General features: G+C 37.3%; 1 protein-coding gene across 4 annotated transcripts; it reads left to right on the forward strand.

Annotated features, from left to right (window-relative positions):
- Window positions 1-1,182: 1,182 nt before the first annotated feature.
- LOC149409688 (uncharacterized) lies at window positions 1,183-15,763 on the forward strand. 4 transcript variants are annotated; one of them, XM_089649675.1, is made up of 3 exons: window positions 1,183-1,891; window positions 5,608-11,025; window positions 11,948-12,130. In XM_089649675.1, exons 2-3 carry the CDS (start codon window positions 5,626-5,628, stop codon window positions 11,990-11,992), a joined length of 5,445 nt encoding a protein of 1,814 aa, XP_089505801.1. In that variant the 5' UTR covers window positions 1,183-1,891; window positions 5,608-5,625; the 3' UTR covers window positions 11,993-12,130. The 4 variants fall into 4 exon arrangements, with proteins under 4 accessions (XP_089505801.1, XP_089505799.1, XP_089505800.1 ...); XM_089649673.1 differs by having other exon boundaries at window positions 5,608-12,685; XM_089649674.1 differs by having other exon boundaries at window positions 1,183-1,659; window positions 5,608-12,685.
- Window positions 15,764-16,102: the final 339 nt, after the last annotated feature.

Raw genomic sequence — 16,102 nt, forward strand, 5'->3', positions numbered from 1 at the left:
GTTATTGATTCATGATTATTTTGTTCGATCTAATTGTTCTTGTGAAATGATTTTTATATAAATATATGTTACCATGAGTTTTTCTGTTCAAAGTAAGCAGAAGAATGTCATCTGTAGTAAAATGAATTATGTTTGGCAAAATTTCTTCAGCTTTCTTGTTTTTTGAATAAAAATTAACTGTTCCTTTTATAAAGAAATTTTAATTTCAAGTCATTTTGGGTTTTTTCTTCTCAGATTAACAAGTTTTACTGACTATATTTATAATAAAGTTTCATCTTGAGAAAATAAGCTGTAAAAGTTCATTTTCTTATTCAGATGAACCTTGCCCTCAGGAAACATTTCGATATTTTTCTGCTTCAAGGACATTTTTATGGGCTAACAGTTTTTTGGGCTAAATAATAAATTGCGGAGTGCAATTATATTGTCTATGGTCGCACCATTTTTTAAACGGTCTTATTTAATTAATGGCCTAGTTGCTCTACCTGTGGTTTATTTATGCTCTACCTTGTCTATCATTGTCTATCATCACCAGTGTTGCCAACGAAGGCGATTTATCGCCACTTAGGCTACTCAGAACGAGAATCGGCGACGAAAAAATCTAAAAGGCGACTGGTCGCCGATTTGGCTACCTCAGAGACAAGTTATTTAAATCAGCCAAATCAGAAATAATAATTAAAAAAAAAAAACAAAACATAACAAAAACCTCTTGAACTTACCTTTCGATATAATATTTTTTGCGACCGGAAAAATGTAAGGAATTTTTCGAAATGGAATTCCATAGCTCCCCCCCCCCCCCTATGGATTTCGAAAATTTTTTGTGGGGAATCACATACGATGTTTTTGGCTGTGCGCATTTTTTTTCAGCGAAGTTCTGTAACAACCCCCCACCCCCATAGATTTCAAATATTTTGTGAGGAGCACTCATTTTGATTTTTTTTCGTTGGGAATCAAGCTCACGTAGAATATTTGTGGGGAATATGAGGGCAGAATTAATAGCATTAGAATTACTGCAACTGAAATTCGGCTACATTAGGTTACTTAATGTTTGAAAAAACGGCGACATTAGGCCAAGATCCGTTGGCAACACTGATCATCCCCGATATGTCAGCTATATCCGTGGTTAAGTAGTGTACAAACTTTTTCCATGCTTTTTCCATACAAAAAGCCCGAAGATCTCGATCTAGTGAGTTGGTTATTTATGGTTCTAAATAATTTTGCAACTGGCTTAGTCGCTAAAAATAATAAAAAATTGTGTGATTCATATCTTGCTGGCTTGACGTGATTCTTGGGCGTTATTAGAAAGAGGGGCGTATTGTTAGAAATCACGAAGTTATAAGAAGTGTAAAAAACTGTGAAAAGTGCGTAAATGTATGTACATTGACATCCCGACTTAATTATGTGCCAAACAATCATGGTTCAACGGAATCGCAACAATTAATAACAAGTTGTAATTTTACTGCATCAGTTCAAAAATGCATATTATTTTCCCAATCGAAATTGTCGATTGAAGTGCAAATTTGTATTGTATTGTGCAATTCTGCGAGCGCGCCAAGGACGGCCTTAATTGAAGAGCATGACATTAGTAGCCACACTGCAGTGAACTGGGCATCATTTTGTCGGGAAGTGTGCATTAATTGGTGCTACAAAACGAAGGAAAAGGTGGGTGGGATTGGCGTAATGGTACAAATTGATGAAGCAAAAATTGGAAAACGAAAAAATACAACTAAGACAGAGTGCACGCATTTTTTCAAAATGGCCAGTCAGTCCTATTCATAAATATACCACTCTCTAGATCGATATCTTCGGGCTTTTTGTATGTAACGGAATTATACAGTACTTAACCATAGATATACAAGCAGTACCTACCGTGCGGAGCAGAGCAGTAGACAAGGTAGAGGAAACTCAAGGCCATTTAAAAAAAGATGCGACCATAGACAACATAATTGCTCACAGCCTACTCTATTCATTCACTAGCCCAAAAAAACTATTGTAAAAATAAAAATGTCCTTGAAGCAGAAAAATGTCGAAATGTTTTCCAAGGGCAAGGTTCATCTGACTAAGAAAATAAACTTTTACAGTGCATTTCGTTAAGATGAAACTTGTTAATCTGAGAAGAAGAAACCCAAAATGACAAGAAATTTGCAAAAACTCTGAAGAAAATTTCCAAAACATGATTGTCCGACAGTACGACGAAGAATTCCGACATTTTTCAGCCTCATGAACTCATGGTTACATATGTTTAAAAATCTTTAATTTCACCAAAACAATAAGATAATACAGGATAACACTAATCAATAACATGAATAAGTTTATCGATATAATAAATAACATTTATACGTTGTGGAGGAAGACATATTATGCCAAGTATGAAGCATTGTTCAAAAAACCGAACGAATAAACTAAAATCTGTCAATTCACTTTAAACTTGAACTTACGTAGGTAGGTTGAATATATGTTTGTAACTCGCTAACACTATACTGGCTTATATTCTATTTTTATCACGAACAACTTTAACACTCAATATTTTTGACGGAAATGATAGTATTTCGGCAGCAAATGACAACCCGCGTGTATAAATAAACCACACTCATTTTGTTTGAATGATTTGAAACTGTCAAACGGCAAAATTCCGTCATCTCTTTCTGTTACACGAGTCATTATGGTAGAGAGCGAGAGATCAAACAAATCCTTCTTTTCTCACCAATGAGATCTGAGCTTTTAGCCATATTATTCGTTTTCTATAAGAATTTTGAGGTGGGCGTGGCGGTTTCAAATGAGTTTCAAGGCCAAAGCTTAGTTAAATGCCCCTGGTCCTATTATCCATTCAACCACGGAGATAATGAGTCCGCGACTCAGTCAACATAGAGTGAATCCGATTAGAGGTTTGTTGGCTAATTTTATGATCAATTCATCATCATCACTTTTGGCTCTACAACCCCTGGTGGGTGTTGGCCTCCTCAAGAGTCTTCCTCCACTCATCTCGGTCCCGCGCCAGCTCTCTCCAGTTTCGAAGCTCCAAGGCAGACAAATCTTTGAGGACGTTGTCGCTCCATCTTAACCTTGGCCTTCCCAGGCTCCTTCTCCCTATCGGTCTTGAGCTCAGCAGGGACTTTGGTTCTTGATGCTCGGTCATTCTCTCCACATGACCTAGCCACCGAAGTCTTCCCACTTTTATGAACTTAGTGACGTTTAGCTCCTTAAACAGAGTATATATTATGATCAATTATTATTAATTATGTATAGATTTTTGCGTTTCTAGCTTCCGATTATGTGTTTCATGTTATTTATTGTTAGGTTGGCAGTGTCTACACCATAAATCAACTATCTTTTTTATTAGAAAAATTGCACCATTAAAATTATCCAATTATTACATACTCAGGCGTGAACGCAGTCTGACATCAGGACTTGGAAATGTACTTACAAGTACTAACTACGTAGCATCTTATTTTTCCCATGGTACGAGGCGGCATACCGGTACTAAGAGTTGTATATAGTTGTTGACACAGATGTACTTTATTTCAAATAAATCCATTTCAAATGGAAATGCAAAATGGGTATTTTCCATTTTGCATTTTAAATGCTTTTTTCAATGCATTTTCCATTTTAAATGCTATTTTGCAACATACTTCCTACTATCTCCACTCATCTTTTTTTCATAAGGCCCAAATATCAGTCGGTCCCAAAGATATTAGAAGAACGAGATGTGCTATGAGCAGTTCATACTGTGTGGAATTGTTTTGCCCAGTGTCGCCGGTTTTGTTCACCAATACTACTGCACACCTTCGCTTACGCTAAGGTATCCGCACTAATACATAGAACAGATTTCTGTGCGTACACGTCCCGATAGTATTCAAAGTACCCTAATTAGGTAGTACTCCGCCTACGGTCCGGCGGCCAACATAGCATATCTCGTTCTTCTAATATCTTTGGTCGGTCCTCAACCTCGCTATGAGAGATAATTTATATTTGTCAATTTGCTCCCTGGTAGAAGCCCTGGCAATTGAGTGATACCATTACAAAAAATACTGATTCAAATACTGAACATGGAGCCATCCATGTCTCTGTAATATTAAATGTTAGATAGCAGTTTCCATGTTTTTACGTTGGCAACATTTGTCCCGCGCAAATATTTTGTGGTTCATAATCCGTAGTCGTGGCATTTTTTGATTTACCATCATGTTATATGTTTGTTCTACATTGATGTCCATTATTAAATGACAAAACTGTTTAAAAATTCTATAATTATTTTAATTTTTTGACCTGAGAAACCATTTTGCATTTTCAATGCATTTTGAAAATGGGTATTTTGCATTTTGCATTTGAAATGCTTTTCTAAAAACCATTTTGCATTTTGCATTTTCAAATGGAAAAATTTTGACCCATTTCCATTTTGCATTTCAAATGGTTTTGGGTACCCATTTTGCACATCTCTGGTTGTTGAGCCATACCGGGCAAGCACAGTATTCACAGTACATGCTCGGCGGTTCCTGTTCAATTGAGTGGACTCTTTGAGCTGTACGGAAATGTTGGGCTGGTGTCGCTCTTAATAAAATGAGTCATGTCCTATCGCTAGAAAATACGGTCATAGGAAAACAATCTGAAATAGATTGCGGTTATAAACAAACCAAGTCTAACCTTTTTCCAATTACTTTTACACTTATATTTCACAATTAATTTCGTAATAACTCCTAGACACCCCAACCATCGTATTGATCAAACATTAAATAACTCCTTGACACACCAATCATCGTATTGATCAAACATTAAATAACTCCTTGAAACTCCAATCATTGTATTGGTCAAACATAAAAAAAATGCCTTTAAATCTTGAAATAAATATCTTTTAAACGGAATTATATACAGGATTTTCCAATAAGAGGATTTATTTTGATATTCATTCGTAAAAGATTAATGGTTTCGTTGCTTGCGTGGCACGTAGCGCCGTCTTGTTGAAATTAAACGTTGTCCAGATCAATACCATCCAATTCCGGCCATAAAAAATCATTAATCATCTCTCGATAGCGATCCATTCACCGTAACTGTTGCTACAGCCTGATTTTCGAAAAAGTAAGGTCCAATGACTCCGCCGGACCATAAACCGCACCAAACAGTCACACGTTGAGGATAGACAGGCTTTTCAACAATGACTCTTGGGTTTTCCGAGCCCCAGATGTGACAATTTTGCTGGTTGACGAAGCCACCGAGGTGAAAATGGGCCTCATCACTCAAGACGATTTGCATTTGATTCACTCAAGTGAATTTTAATCATTTCAATGCGTTGTTGAAGCGTGTATCGTTCCATTTTTATTAATGGCGTAGTTTCTACTTGTCAAATGTCAAAAAATGACAACTTCAAAAGTAACATCTACCGAAATAGTGGGCTATTCAAAATAACACCTCTTATTGGAAAACCCTGTAGCTGTCATATCATGCAGATATCCAACTACACTAGCGCCATTTGTGTTGAGTTTTCCAGATGACTTTCCATTGCCTCCGGACTCCTTTAACATAACTAAATAGATAATAAATAGTGTTCTTCTTTTTTAGTTGCCCCATTGACTGATCCTATATTCCGGGCATCTAATCATATGTTTTGTTATGTTTCAGAAATCCCATATTAAATCAATGGATATATTAAAGTGCCTGGTCAAAGGTCAATACGGTAGAGTGGGGCCTATGAGAGAGTGCGGGAATTCCAAGGATGCAGAAGGACACAATGCGGTGTATTACGTAATCCGTTCCGGCAATGTGGAACTCCTGGATACGGTCCTCACACTCCTCAGTAGCTCGGCTTGCCCAGATTTATTGGATCAACTTCTCTCCGTATCCCTAGACGAATTACTGCTCAAAAATGTCCTTATAGAGGATGAGATGAAATTGTTTGTCCAATCTAAGCTGATGAAGTTGCGTTTCTACTCTAAAGGCGATGAACTCCCTACTACTCCAGATAAAGGTCTCATAGAACAGAGGCTTCAATTAATAATGCAAAGTATCTCAACTCTAACGACAGAATACTCCAACAAGAAAGTAGACAGTCGGTTTATATACATTGCCAAGTTCATAGCAAAGAATATGCATATTTCTAAACAAATATTGAAGTCTACATACTCTGCGGTGCCTTGGGAGGAAATTGAGTTTTGTTTGGTGTGTTTTATAACCGCTCAAACCGAGCTCAAACATATGAACTTGTTTTATCTGTCTGTACTAAGAAAGGGTCCACTGCTAAAGACATTGGCTGACTTTTCTCAGACCCTGGATGATTTGAAGGGATTCATACAAAGTTCCGATGTCTCCAAGCTTCGTTCCAGAGTTCGATTGAGCCGTGAAAAGGTTGTTACAGATATCATCAGCAAATACCCCCAATTCCAAGATTTATACACTGATTACAAGATCGTACGAGATATCTATTCTCTGGATATCATGAAGAGCTACATTGATTCAGCCTTGCCAGTGGACCCTGCAACAAGAGAAGGGCAGCTGACCATCAAGAGGACTCTGCAGGTGCTGGGAGAACACCTGAAGGACACTTTAGACAGTCCCAATCTGTCCACGACTGTGTGTGACCTTTTGCTGTCAATGGCACCAAAGGCAACCAGAGAAATTCTTAAAGACTTACGCAATTCTATATCACATGTCCACTTTATCCAAGACAACGACCAAAAGATAGAAGATTCAAAATTATACCCAAATATTCTAAACGATATAAAAAAGATTGCCAGAGTAATAAGTGACATTGTTAATACGAATAAAATTAAAATTTTAAAACAATTATTTTCGGATGAATTTAATGATATTGAATGCTTGGAAAAAGGTCTTCGTAATTTGAGTCACATTCCAAAGTTTCTAATCTCTAAAAATAACCAAGATCTTACCACGAAGGAGCACCAGAATATTGGAGACATCATTGAAGAAATCAGTCGACTCGTAATGGACAAAACTCCTTTTGAAGAGAAAACATTGTCTGACATAAAGGAGTTGAACAAAGCCAAAATAAAAAACAAGATTTTAAGAGAAGACTTTTTAAAAATCGTTTATGATCTTCGTTTACTAAACAATCTTTTCCAACGTACAACATGTAGCAGGACGAAAGCCAAATACTATAATTACTGGAGAAATCATTGCTTTCCTGTAAACATCACAATCTACCCAGAAGAAGATTATTTGGAAGTATTACAGATAATGCAAACATTACACTACAGTTTTTATGAAAGCGTATCATTGAGAATCCTCCCTGAAATTGCAGCCGAAATAAATTATTTACTGTTTAAAATCCGTGTTTTGTTTGGTAATGAAAAAAACACTATCAACTGGATTGATGAATACAGAACGCAGTTGTCATCTCACCATTATAAAGACATCAAGGTCAATACTAAACATATTTCACCCAATGAAGTCTTGGATGAACACATAACCCTACACCTATGTGAACTTGGAGAGACTATAGGAACCGGCAGATCACACCATGCATCTCAAAATCTAATTCCATCAGTCCGAAAGACTAATCTTAACAAACTGAGGGTCGAAGCGCTCGTGCTGGATACCATGTCTCTGTTGGAAGAGAGAACCGAGTGTCTCTCTGATAATTGGCTTTATCTCGACGATGATATGCCTCTGTTGACCGGGAGAGTCTTAAGAAACTACCTGGCTCACGGCAACCCGTTGGTTGACAATATTCTATTCAGTGACGCTTTCGCTGCTGTGATCTTGAACACAATGATACTAACAGAACCTGATACAGAAAAAATACTCATTTTAAACAATGGCAAAATGGGCAAGATATTAATGTCCAATATTAAGCAACTGGAACAGAAACATGACCGGAACTTGGAGATTATAAACAAACAGGAAGATATGTGTAGAGCTTTGGTAGAAGGAAACCTCGAGGGTTTGCAGACATGTCTCCGAGAAGGGGCAGACTTACATTCGAGAAGTATAATTGATTGTTCTACTATGTTACACATCGCTGCTAAGGGTACTAGTGTTGAAATGGTTCAAATGTTAATTGAAAACAACGTAAGCCCAGATTTGAAGGATATGAATGGGCAAACCCCTTTGCACATAGCAGCAGCTTTTGGAAGGAATGCCATTGTGCAATATCTTGTGGAAGAGATGAGTGTTTTAATTGACCAAGTCGATACTACCGGGAAGACACCTCTGCATGTGGCAGCTCTAAACGGTCACACGGAAACTGTTGTAACATTATTGTCTCTCGGAGCAAATCCCAGCATTAGAGATGGTCAACAGTTTACGTCTTTAATTTACGCAGTAACAAACAATTTTATGGATTCAGTCAAAGTTTTATTAGATGTTGATACCGCAGCAACTGTTCATGATGGCATTGGTCCAACTCCTCTGCACACCGCTGCTGAGTGCGGTCACGCAGATCTGGTGCAGTATCTACTGGAGAACAGAGCTGATGTCAATTCCAAGAGTCATCAAGGCATGCGCCCACTGCACTCGGCAGCAGCTAATGGTCATCGGGAAATTGTTATAAATTTGATTAAACACGGAGCGTACGTGAACTTTCAAGAAACCAATGGATTTACTCCTTTACACTGGGCGGTACTTAATTACCACGAGGATTTAGTGAACATCCTTTTGAAGGAAGGAGCCTTTGTTAAAATAGTCTGCAAGAAGACTCGCAACACTCCGTTGCATACGGCCGTCATTAAAGGCCACAAAAAAATAGTTAAAATTATTTTGGAAAACCACCCCAATGTTAACGCTTTGAATAATGATGGGTTGACTCCACTACTGTTAGCAGCGGAGAGCAGAAACTGCGATATAGTAGAACTACTCTTAGAAGCTGGGGCTCAGTTGGACTATAAAAATACAGATGGTTTTTCTGCATTACACATCAGTGCTGCGTCGGGTCATAACGATATTGTTACATCATTGCTTGAATGCGGATTTGTTGTTGATGCAAGAACTGCAAAGCAACTGACACCATTACATCTGGCTGCAGAACAGGGTCACCAGGAAACTGTAGACGTCCTGTTGGCTGCAGGAGCTAATGTCTCCTCTGTTACTGATGATGGTTCAACTCCTCTACACCTGAGTGCTGGTGGAGGGCATGCGGCAGTTTCACAGTCTTTAATAATAAATGGGTCTGATGTAAATATCAAGAACAAAATGCACTACACACCTTTACACTTGGCTGCCAAAAAAACTTGCAAGGAAACTGTTCAACTCTTACTGACGAAGGGAGCTAATATTGATGAGGTTTGTGCGAAAAGCTACACAGCTTTACATATAGCATCTTATCTTGGACATAGCATCATTGTTAAAGCACTGATTGATGGACGAGCGGATGTCTGTGCTGTAAATGAGAGCGGAAATTCCGCCTTGCATCTAGCAGTGGCAGGAAACCACAAAGCAATAGTTAATCTATTATTAGATAACGGTGCAGAGATAAATGCAGTGAATAATAATCACAGTTCTGCATTATGTTCCGTAGCCCACAATAATAACAAAGAAATATTAGATATATTGCTAGCCAAGGGAGCTGATGTTAACGCAGAAGGAAGTAAAGCACTGAAAGCAGCTATTTCCGCAGGACATAGATCTGTAGTGGAAGCCTTACTTAAGCACAAAGATCTGAACGTTGATGTTGAAGGACCAACTTTCTTGCAGTTAGCGGCCGTCTCAGGCTCTTGGCACATAGGACGAGCTCTGATAAACAAAGGGGTTAAGTTTGATGCAGTTGGTCTTTTTACAGCCTTAATACTAGCTGTGGTAGGTGATCATAAAAAGTTTGTGGATATCTTGTTGGAAAACGGAGCTGATGCTAATCTTAGACTTGATGGATTGTGTTCACCGCTGCATTTAGCAGCTAAACTGCACCATCCCGGTGTCATGCAATCTTTACTTCGTTCAGGAGCCAAACATGACGCACTATATAAAAACTATACACCAATAGAGGTGGCAATTGGTTTTAACCGGTTGAGTAATTTAGATTACTTTTTTAAACATTGTAATATCAAAATAAATGCTAGGCGCAGTGATGACTGGTCGCTTTTAGATTTGGCAGCTAAAGAGGGAAATCTCGAAGTGGTGAAATACTTGTTGGACCGAGGAGCAGATCTAAATGCTAAAAGTTCAACTGATTCAAAAGCGATCCACATCGCGGCTTATCGAGGGCATTTGGAACTTGTAAAGTGTTTTCTCGAACGTGGGATGAGCATCGGCGATCTCGGACATGGTGGCGCCACACTTTTACACTTGGCTTCATTAGGTGGACACCTATCCCTGGCTCAATACCTGATAGATAAACACGCTGACGTGAATGCAGTCGACATGGCGGGCAACCAAGCTATTCACTATGCCGCTGGGAAGGGGCGCAAGGATCTTATCATTGCTTTACTCAGAAACGGTGCAATGTACAACGCTATGAACGATAAACATAACACACCATTAGAAATGACTAGCGATGCTGGAGTCAGAGAACTGTTAGAGTCTGTAGGACAACTCTTTATAGCTGTAAATAAAAAAGCTGTTTCAAAGGCAGAAAAGCTAATTAAAAAAATTGGAAAATCCATAGAAGCAAAGAGTGCAGATAATACGTCTCTTCTGCATTTGGCCGCTAGGAAAGGCTTTCAGGAGATATGCGATATTCTACTGAAGAATGGAGCTAACCCTAATGCTGTTGGAAAAGGCGGGAAAACTCCTCTCCATTTTGCATCTGAATTCTCCCATCCAAGAATCATAGTATCTTTGTTACAAAATGGTGCAGTATACGACATTGAGTCTACGAATGGAAAAACACCATTTCATATGGCAACACAGGAAAATACTATTTGGCTACTAAGACTTGTGCAGTACTTGTTCGAAAAAGCTGAAAAATGTGACACAAATTTGATTGCAGACATTACCAAAATTGGAGATATCGGGTTCATTAAAGCCGTGCTCAGATCTCGGAATACACAAGGAAGCACTCTTGTGGAGGTTGCCATTAAAAATAACTTTCCCAAAGTAGACAAGTTATATGACATTTTGCAAGATCAGTTTTCTCTCAATCTGAAAAAGGTGAAAGATTTAGTGGAACTTGAAAATTTCACAGAAGCTTTGTTTATTTTGAAGGAAATGTATAATGAAAGAATACATTTGTTAGGAAGAGATGACCCTGGCACCCTTCTTATTATAGAACAGAAAGCTTTAATATTCTTCAATCAATTAAAATTTTTCGACGCTTTGTCAATATTTGAAGAAACTTTTAGCAAAAAAAAAATTACCCTGGGGCCAAATCACCCAGATTCGCTTTGGACGAGAACTCATATTGGTCAGGCGCTTTTGGGTCTAGAACGGAGCCAGGAGGCATGGGAAGTGTTTCAGGAAGTTATCGTTAAACAAAAGGAAGTTCTGAGCGAGGACCACATATGTCTATTGCAAACCGAAACACTTGCGGCAAAATGTCTAGCAAAATTTAAAAAATTTGATATAGCTTTAAAAATGAATTATGAAGTTCTTGAGAAATCAAAAAAATCTGGGTTGATCGTTTCTAATTCTGAATTAACTTTGATTGTGCGTACTAACATTGCCAGTGTGTTCATGCAACAAGGGAAGCTTGAGGAAGCTGAAAGCATTATCAAGCAGGTTTACGAGGAGAGTAAAAGCATTTACAGTTTGAATGATAGTAGAACTCTGCGTCTTCAAGGTGACTTGGCAAATTTTCTTAGGAGACAAGATAAAATTGCAGAGGCCCTTGAGGTCTACCAGGAAGTCTATGCTATTCAGAAAATTGTCTTAGGCCCCAACCATGTTGATACTCTTGTCACATGCACTAAAATTGTGGATGTGTATCTCTTTCAAGATCGACCATTAGACGCGCACAAATTTTACAGAGAAGGATTAGAACATCGGGATCCCCAAAACATTCTCCCCAATATTTTAGCGTTTGATGTAATCTTTAAACAGTATAGAGAATCTATAACAAATGGAATTTTTTCAGAAATTGATACTCATAGTCTTCAAACTAGTTGTGAAATGGATATAATTGAGGCCGCTAGCAATGGTGACATTACCTTGGTGGAGCATTTGATGCGCCATGGTTCAGACGTGAATACGGCAGACGCAGATGGAAGAACACCGTTGCATTTCGCTGCAAGTAGAGGACACGCAGATATTGTTAAGTTACTGTTGAAGAGTGGAGCTGATGCTACCGCCGCTTCCGTCAAAGGGACCACGGCATTGCACACTGCCGCCCTCCGAGGTTGTGTGGAGAGCGTTGAAGCCTTATTGCAGACTGTGAAGACGATTAAAGCTAGAGCTTACGATGATTTCATCAACGCTAAAACTGTTGTGAGCGGTTCCTCTGCTTTGCACGTCGCTGCCAAGAAGGGGTTCCTTGACGTTGTGAAATATTTGCTAGAGCACGGCGCCATTTACAACAGCCCGGATAGGAGCAACGGGCACACGGCTCTCCAATGTTCAGGCAGTAATGCCGTCACTTCTGTACTGGAGTTGGCCCAGGAGATGTTTGATTGTGCCAAGAGTGGAGAGATACCGCAGCTGTCAGCGGAGAAACAGGAATACTTACCGGTCGTCCTGTCCTCGAGAGATATGCAACTCAGGACACCTATTCAAGTGGCTCGATTCTACCGTCCTCTTGACCACATTGTGATCGCCTTCCTCAAGGGCGTACTACATACTAACATAACATTAAATTGATTTACTAAATAACTTAGGTTTAAATTTCATATCTAAAAAAGTAAACCAAATGAATGCACATTTCAAATATAGAATTGGATTCTAAAAGATCTGGTGGTACGCTAAGCTATTTGCTTACGCATCTGCTACTCGTTTGACAGAAATTGTCCAAGCATGATTTGGATGTTAACCCTTTCCCTGCGGGAGACGCACGCCTGCGACGCACTGTACATGCCCTGTACGCGGGTGGCACATCTGTGCGACGCAAAGTTTCTTCGGCGTTATGGGTATGAAACATGCTTGAGCACGGTAAAACTTATACTCCTAAAAAATCTCACATCTTTACACTACTGACATCTTACGATATTTATCCATAATACGTATCCTAATCATCGATACAAAGATTTGAAGGGATCTTCCAACTCAGAGCGAAAAATGAATCAGTTTGAATTCTTCCCGCGTCTTTACACACGTTATTGCGCAGGCGCATTTTATAAGATTCTCAAACAGAGACGCTCGCCGTGTAGATTACATTGTTTTATCGAATTATTGTTTGCTTTTTCGTGGATATGAACTATTTTAATTACAGTGTACATTCATCTGATTTATCATATTTTAAAATAAGTTCAGTTACATACATTCATTCAAACTATTGAAGAAATATAAAATTTCGTCAGTGTTAGATTATTTTCAAATAAAGACACGTGGTTAAAACTTTTTTATAGTGAAAAATCAAGTGTAAAGTTGTACAAGTTTGACTTTTTATCAATTCTTGAAAGTATTTTTATTGCCAAAATACAAAATGTCGGGTCGTGGTCTTAATGACGAAGAAATATTTGGTGCTACTTTAGAAATAGATTCAGATTTTGAAATTAGTGACAGTGACGTCGATAATAATTGCGAAGCTGCTGAAATACATGAAAGCCATGATTCTGCCGTTATGCGTTGAGAACTGTTTCAAAATCACGATAAAAAAATATATTGAGTGATACATATTTACGGTGACATAATAACAGAAAAATTATTTCATTATTTTTGTAAATTTAAGTGTAGTTATTTTTTATTATATGAACCTTTTTAAGTGTGTCAATATTTCATGTATCCAGTCAAACGCGACATCGCACCCATAAATCAACCACTTACATCGCACCACAGTTGAAGAGCTCTACTCCGGCATGTTTATAATCATGTGTATCGTTAACCTTGAAATAAACATGGCCGCCCGGGCATACCATATCAGTTACATTATGAATATATACTTTGAATTTTTATCAAGCCCCATTGATGTTCGGATTGTTTATTTATACTTGAAAAGATAATTCAAGACATAAGCGACGTATTTTTTAAAACAAATTTTAAAATCCATGTGTGATTATTGTTTAAAGTCATAAATTAGATTGATGATAAATAGCCCCGCGTGTGAACGAAGTGATACAAATTAATGACGCATAGAAAAGGTTAATATCTAATAAATAAATAAAATACAAATAATTCACACAATTGATAAACAACCACTATCGTTTGTGTAAAATTATTATACTTGGCATTCAAAGGGTTAACCCTTCAGAACTTAAATAAACATTACTATTCCTAAATAATAAAATTTTAATATCAAACGTGAAAAATGTTAGCAAAAACGCTAACCACATTTTTACATAACTTTTTACTCAAATCATAAAAAAATTGGGAGAACTCGATAATTCGAAAACACATTAATTTTGTTTGGGGAATTTGTAAGAAAACTGTAAACTCCAAAATAACACTTTGACGCACAGCACAAACATCCTTACCAACAAGGATTGCCCGAAAAATTAAAAGAAACAGATCGATAACTTAATTGGGTGACATAGTTGAATCTTCGTCGGTTCTCCAGCCGGCGAGAATTCCAAAAGTGAAAATTTTTTCCTGCCGGAAACGGAGCTCTGCCAGATTCACCGAAAAAATGTTGCCAGTACAAATACATACTTGTGAATTAATTCTTTCACTGGCCAGGTAAAGTCAGGAAAATAATTATTTTTGACAGTAGGAATTATTTTCGTGACAGTATCAAACTCACTACCTATATCTATGCCGCGGAGGTTGATTGAAACAAGACAAATGTTTTAAAATATATTTTAATTCTTCGCTCAAAGTATAAATAATTTTATGTCAGGTGATAAAAAAAGCACATCTAAAAAGCTGTTTCATGACAATTCAATACACCTTCAAAAATTCATTAAAAACTAACCTGTAAAGCTATCCCAGGTGACCTAAGTTTTGTTTCATCACTTTTCATGACTTTAAATTGTCATAGTGTTGAGTTATCTACTCACTGTGAAAGGCACACAGTATTAAAATGAATATTACTTATTGAAAAATATCAACGGTATAAATATACCATAATTACATGTCACAGAATAACAATTAACTGTGGCATTTGATCATAAAATTAAGACAGAAAGTATAAAATTAATACTAGAAGGAGATACAAGTACATACAAAATATTATCAACACGTATGAGCAGACTTAAGATATGATATTATAGCCTTCTTGTACCTAGCTTCTGTGCAGTTAAACAGATCCGCTACATCTGCGTACCTATTACTAACTTCATGTAATCTAGGTACAAGCGAGTGTTTGAAATGTTCAGTCTTAGAATTGTTACAATTAAACAGGGTTTTAGATCGAGTAGCTCTTATGGGTACATGAAATTCAATGAGGTTTATTAAATCAAGGCTGTCTACACTACCATTTACAATTTTGAACATAAATATTTTGTCAATTTTGAACATAAGTTTGTACAATTGAAGTAGTCAACCGAACAATGAACAATTTGAGTATGCAACATTGCTGTACGCGACATTACGCACATTTTGGCAAAGGCAATAGTTAAAAATGCAACCAACTGTCAAATGTGGCAGGTTAAAAAAGGCCTGTGGTAGAAAAATTAGATAAAATGAACTGTTATTCTCAGTTCCTGTAAAATCATCTAATATTCCTTACAGCGCTGTTCGGCTGATGTCTTTGCCTGTTTTATGGGCATTTTCGCTTAAGTTTGTACATTGCGTCACTCGATTTATGGTTATGTATTATAGAATATTGAAAAGTTATATATTTTTAACATGATTAATGTACTTTATTTAGTCAGTTAAATATAACGGTCGAACTTGGATATATGTATTTTTTATTTATTATTTAGAAAAAAAAGTAGTGTGTTTTTACACTTGCATAATAGGTTTATTGAAAATATACCATTTTTTCTCTAAATTTGGACAAACATTGATAAAAAATGAGGTTTAAGATTTCTGATAAAGATCCGTTAATTCCAGAGTACATTATTTATTTATTTATTTATCACACGCCCTAGTGGGCGTTTCTTTTTTAAAAAAAATACAAGCATTTTGTATCAGAGTAAGCACTTAAAAATTAATACAATAAAGAAGAATGTAAACATAATGACAAAAATTAATCCTCACG

Source organism: Hesperophylax consimilis, chromosome 30 (genome assembly GCF_061612785.1).
Source record: "Hesperophylax consimilis isolate HC1 chromosome 30, BYU_Hcon_1.0, whole genome shotgun sequence".
Lineage (NCBI taxonomy): Eukaryota > Metazoa > Arthropoda > Insecta > Trichoptera > Limnephilidae > Hesperophylax > Hesperophylax consimilis.

What these genes read in the sequence shown, in the direction of transcription:
- LOC149409688 (XM_089649673.1), top strand. Translation starts at nt 5,626, where the DNA reads ATGGATATATTAAAGTGCCTGGTCAAAGGTCAATACGGTAGAGTGGGG.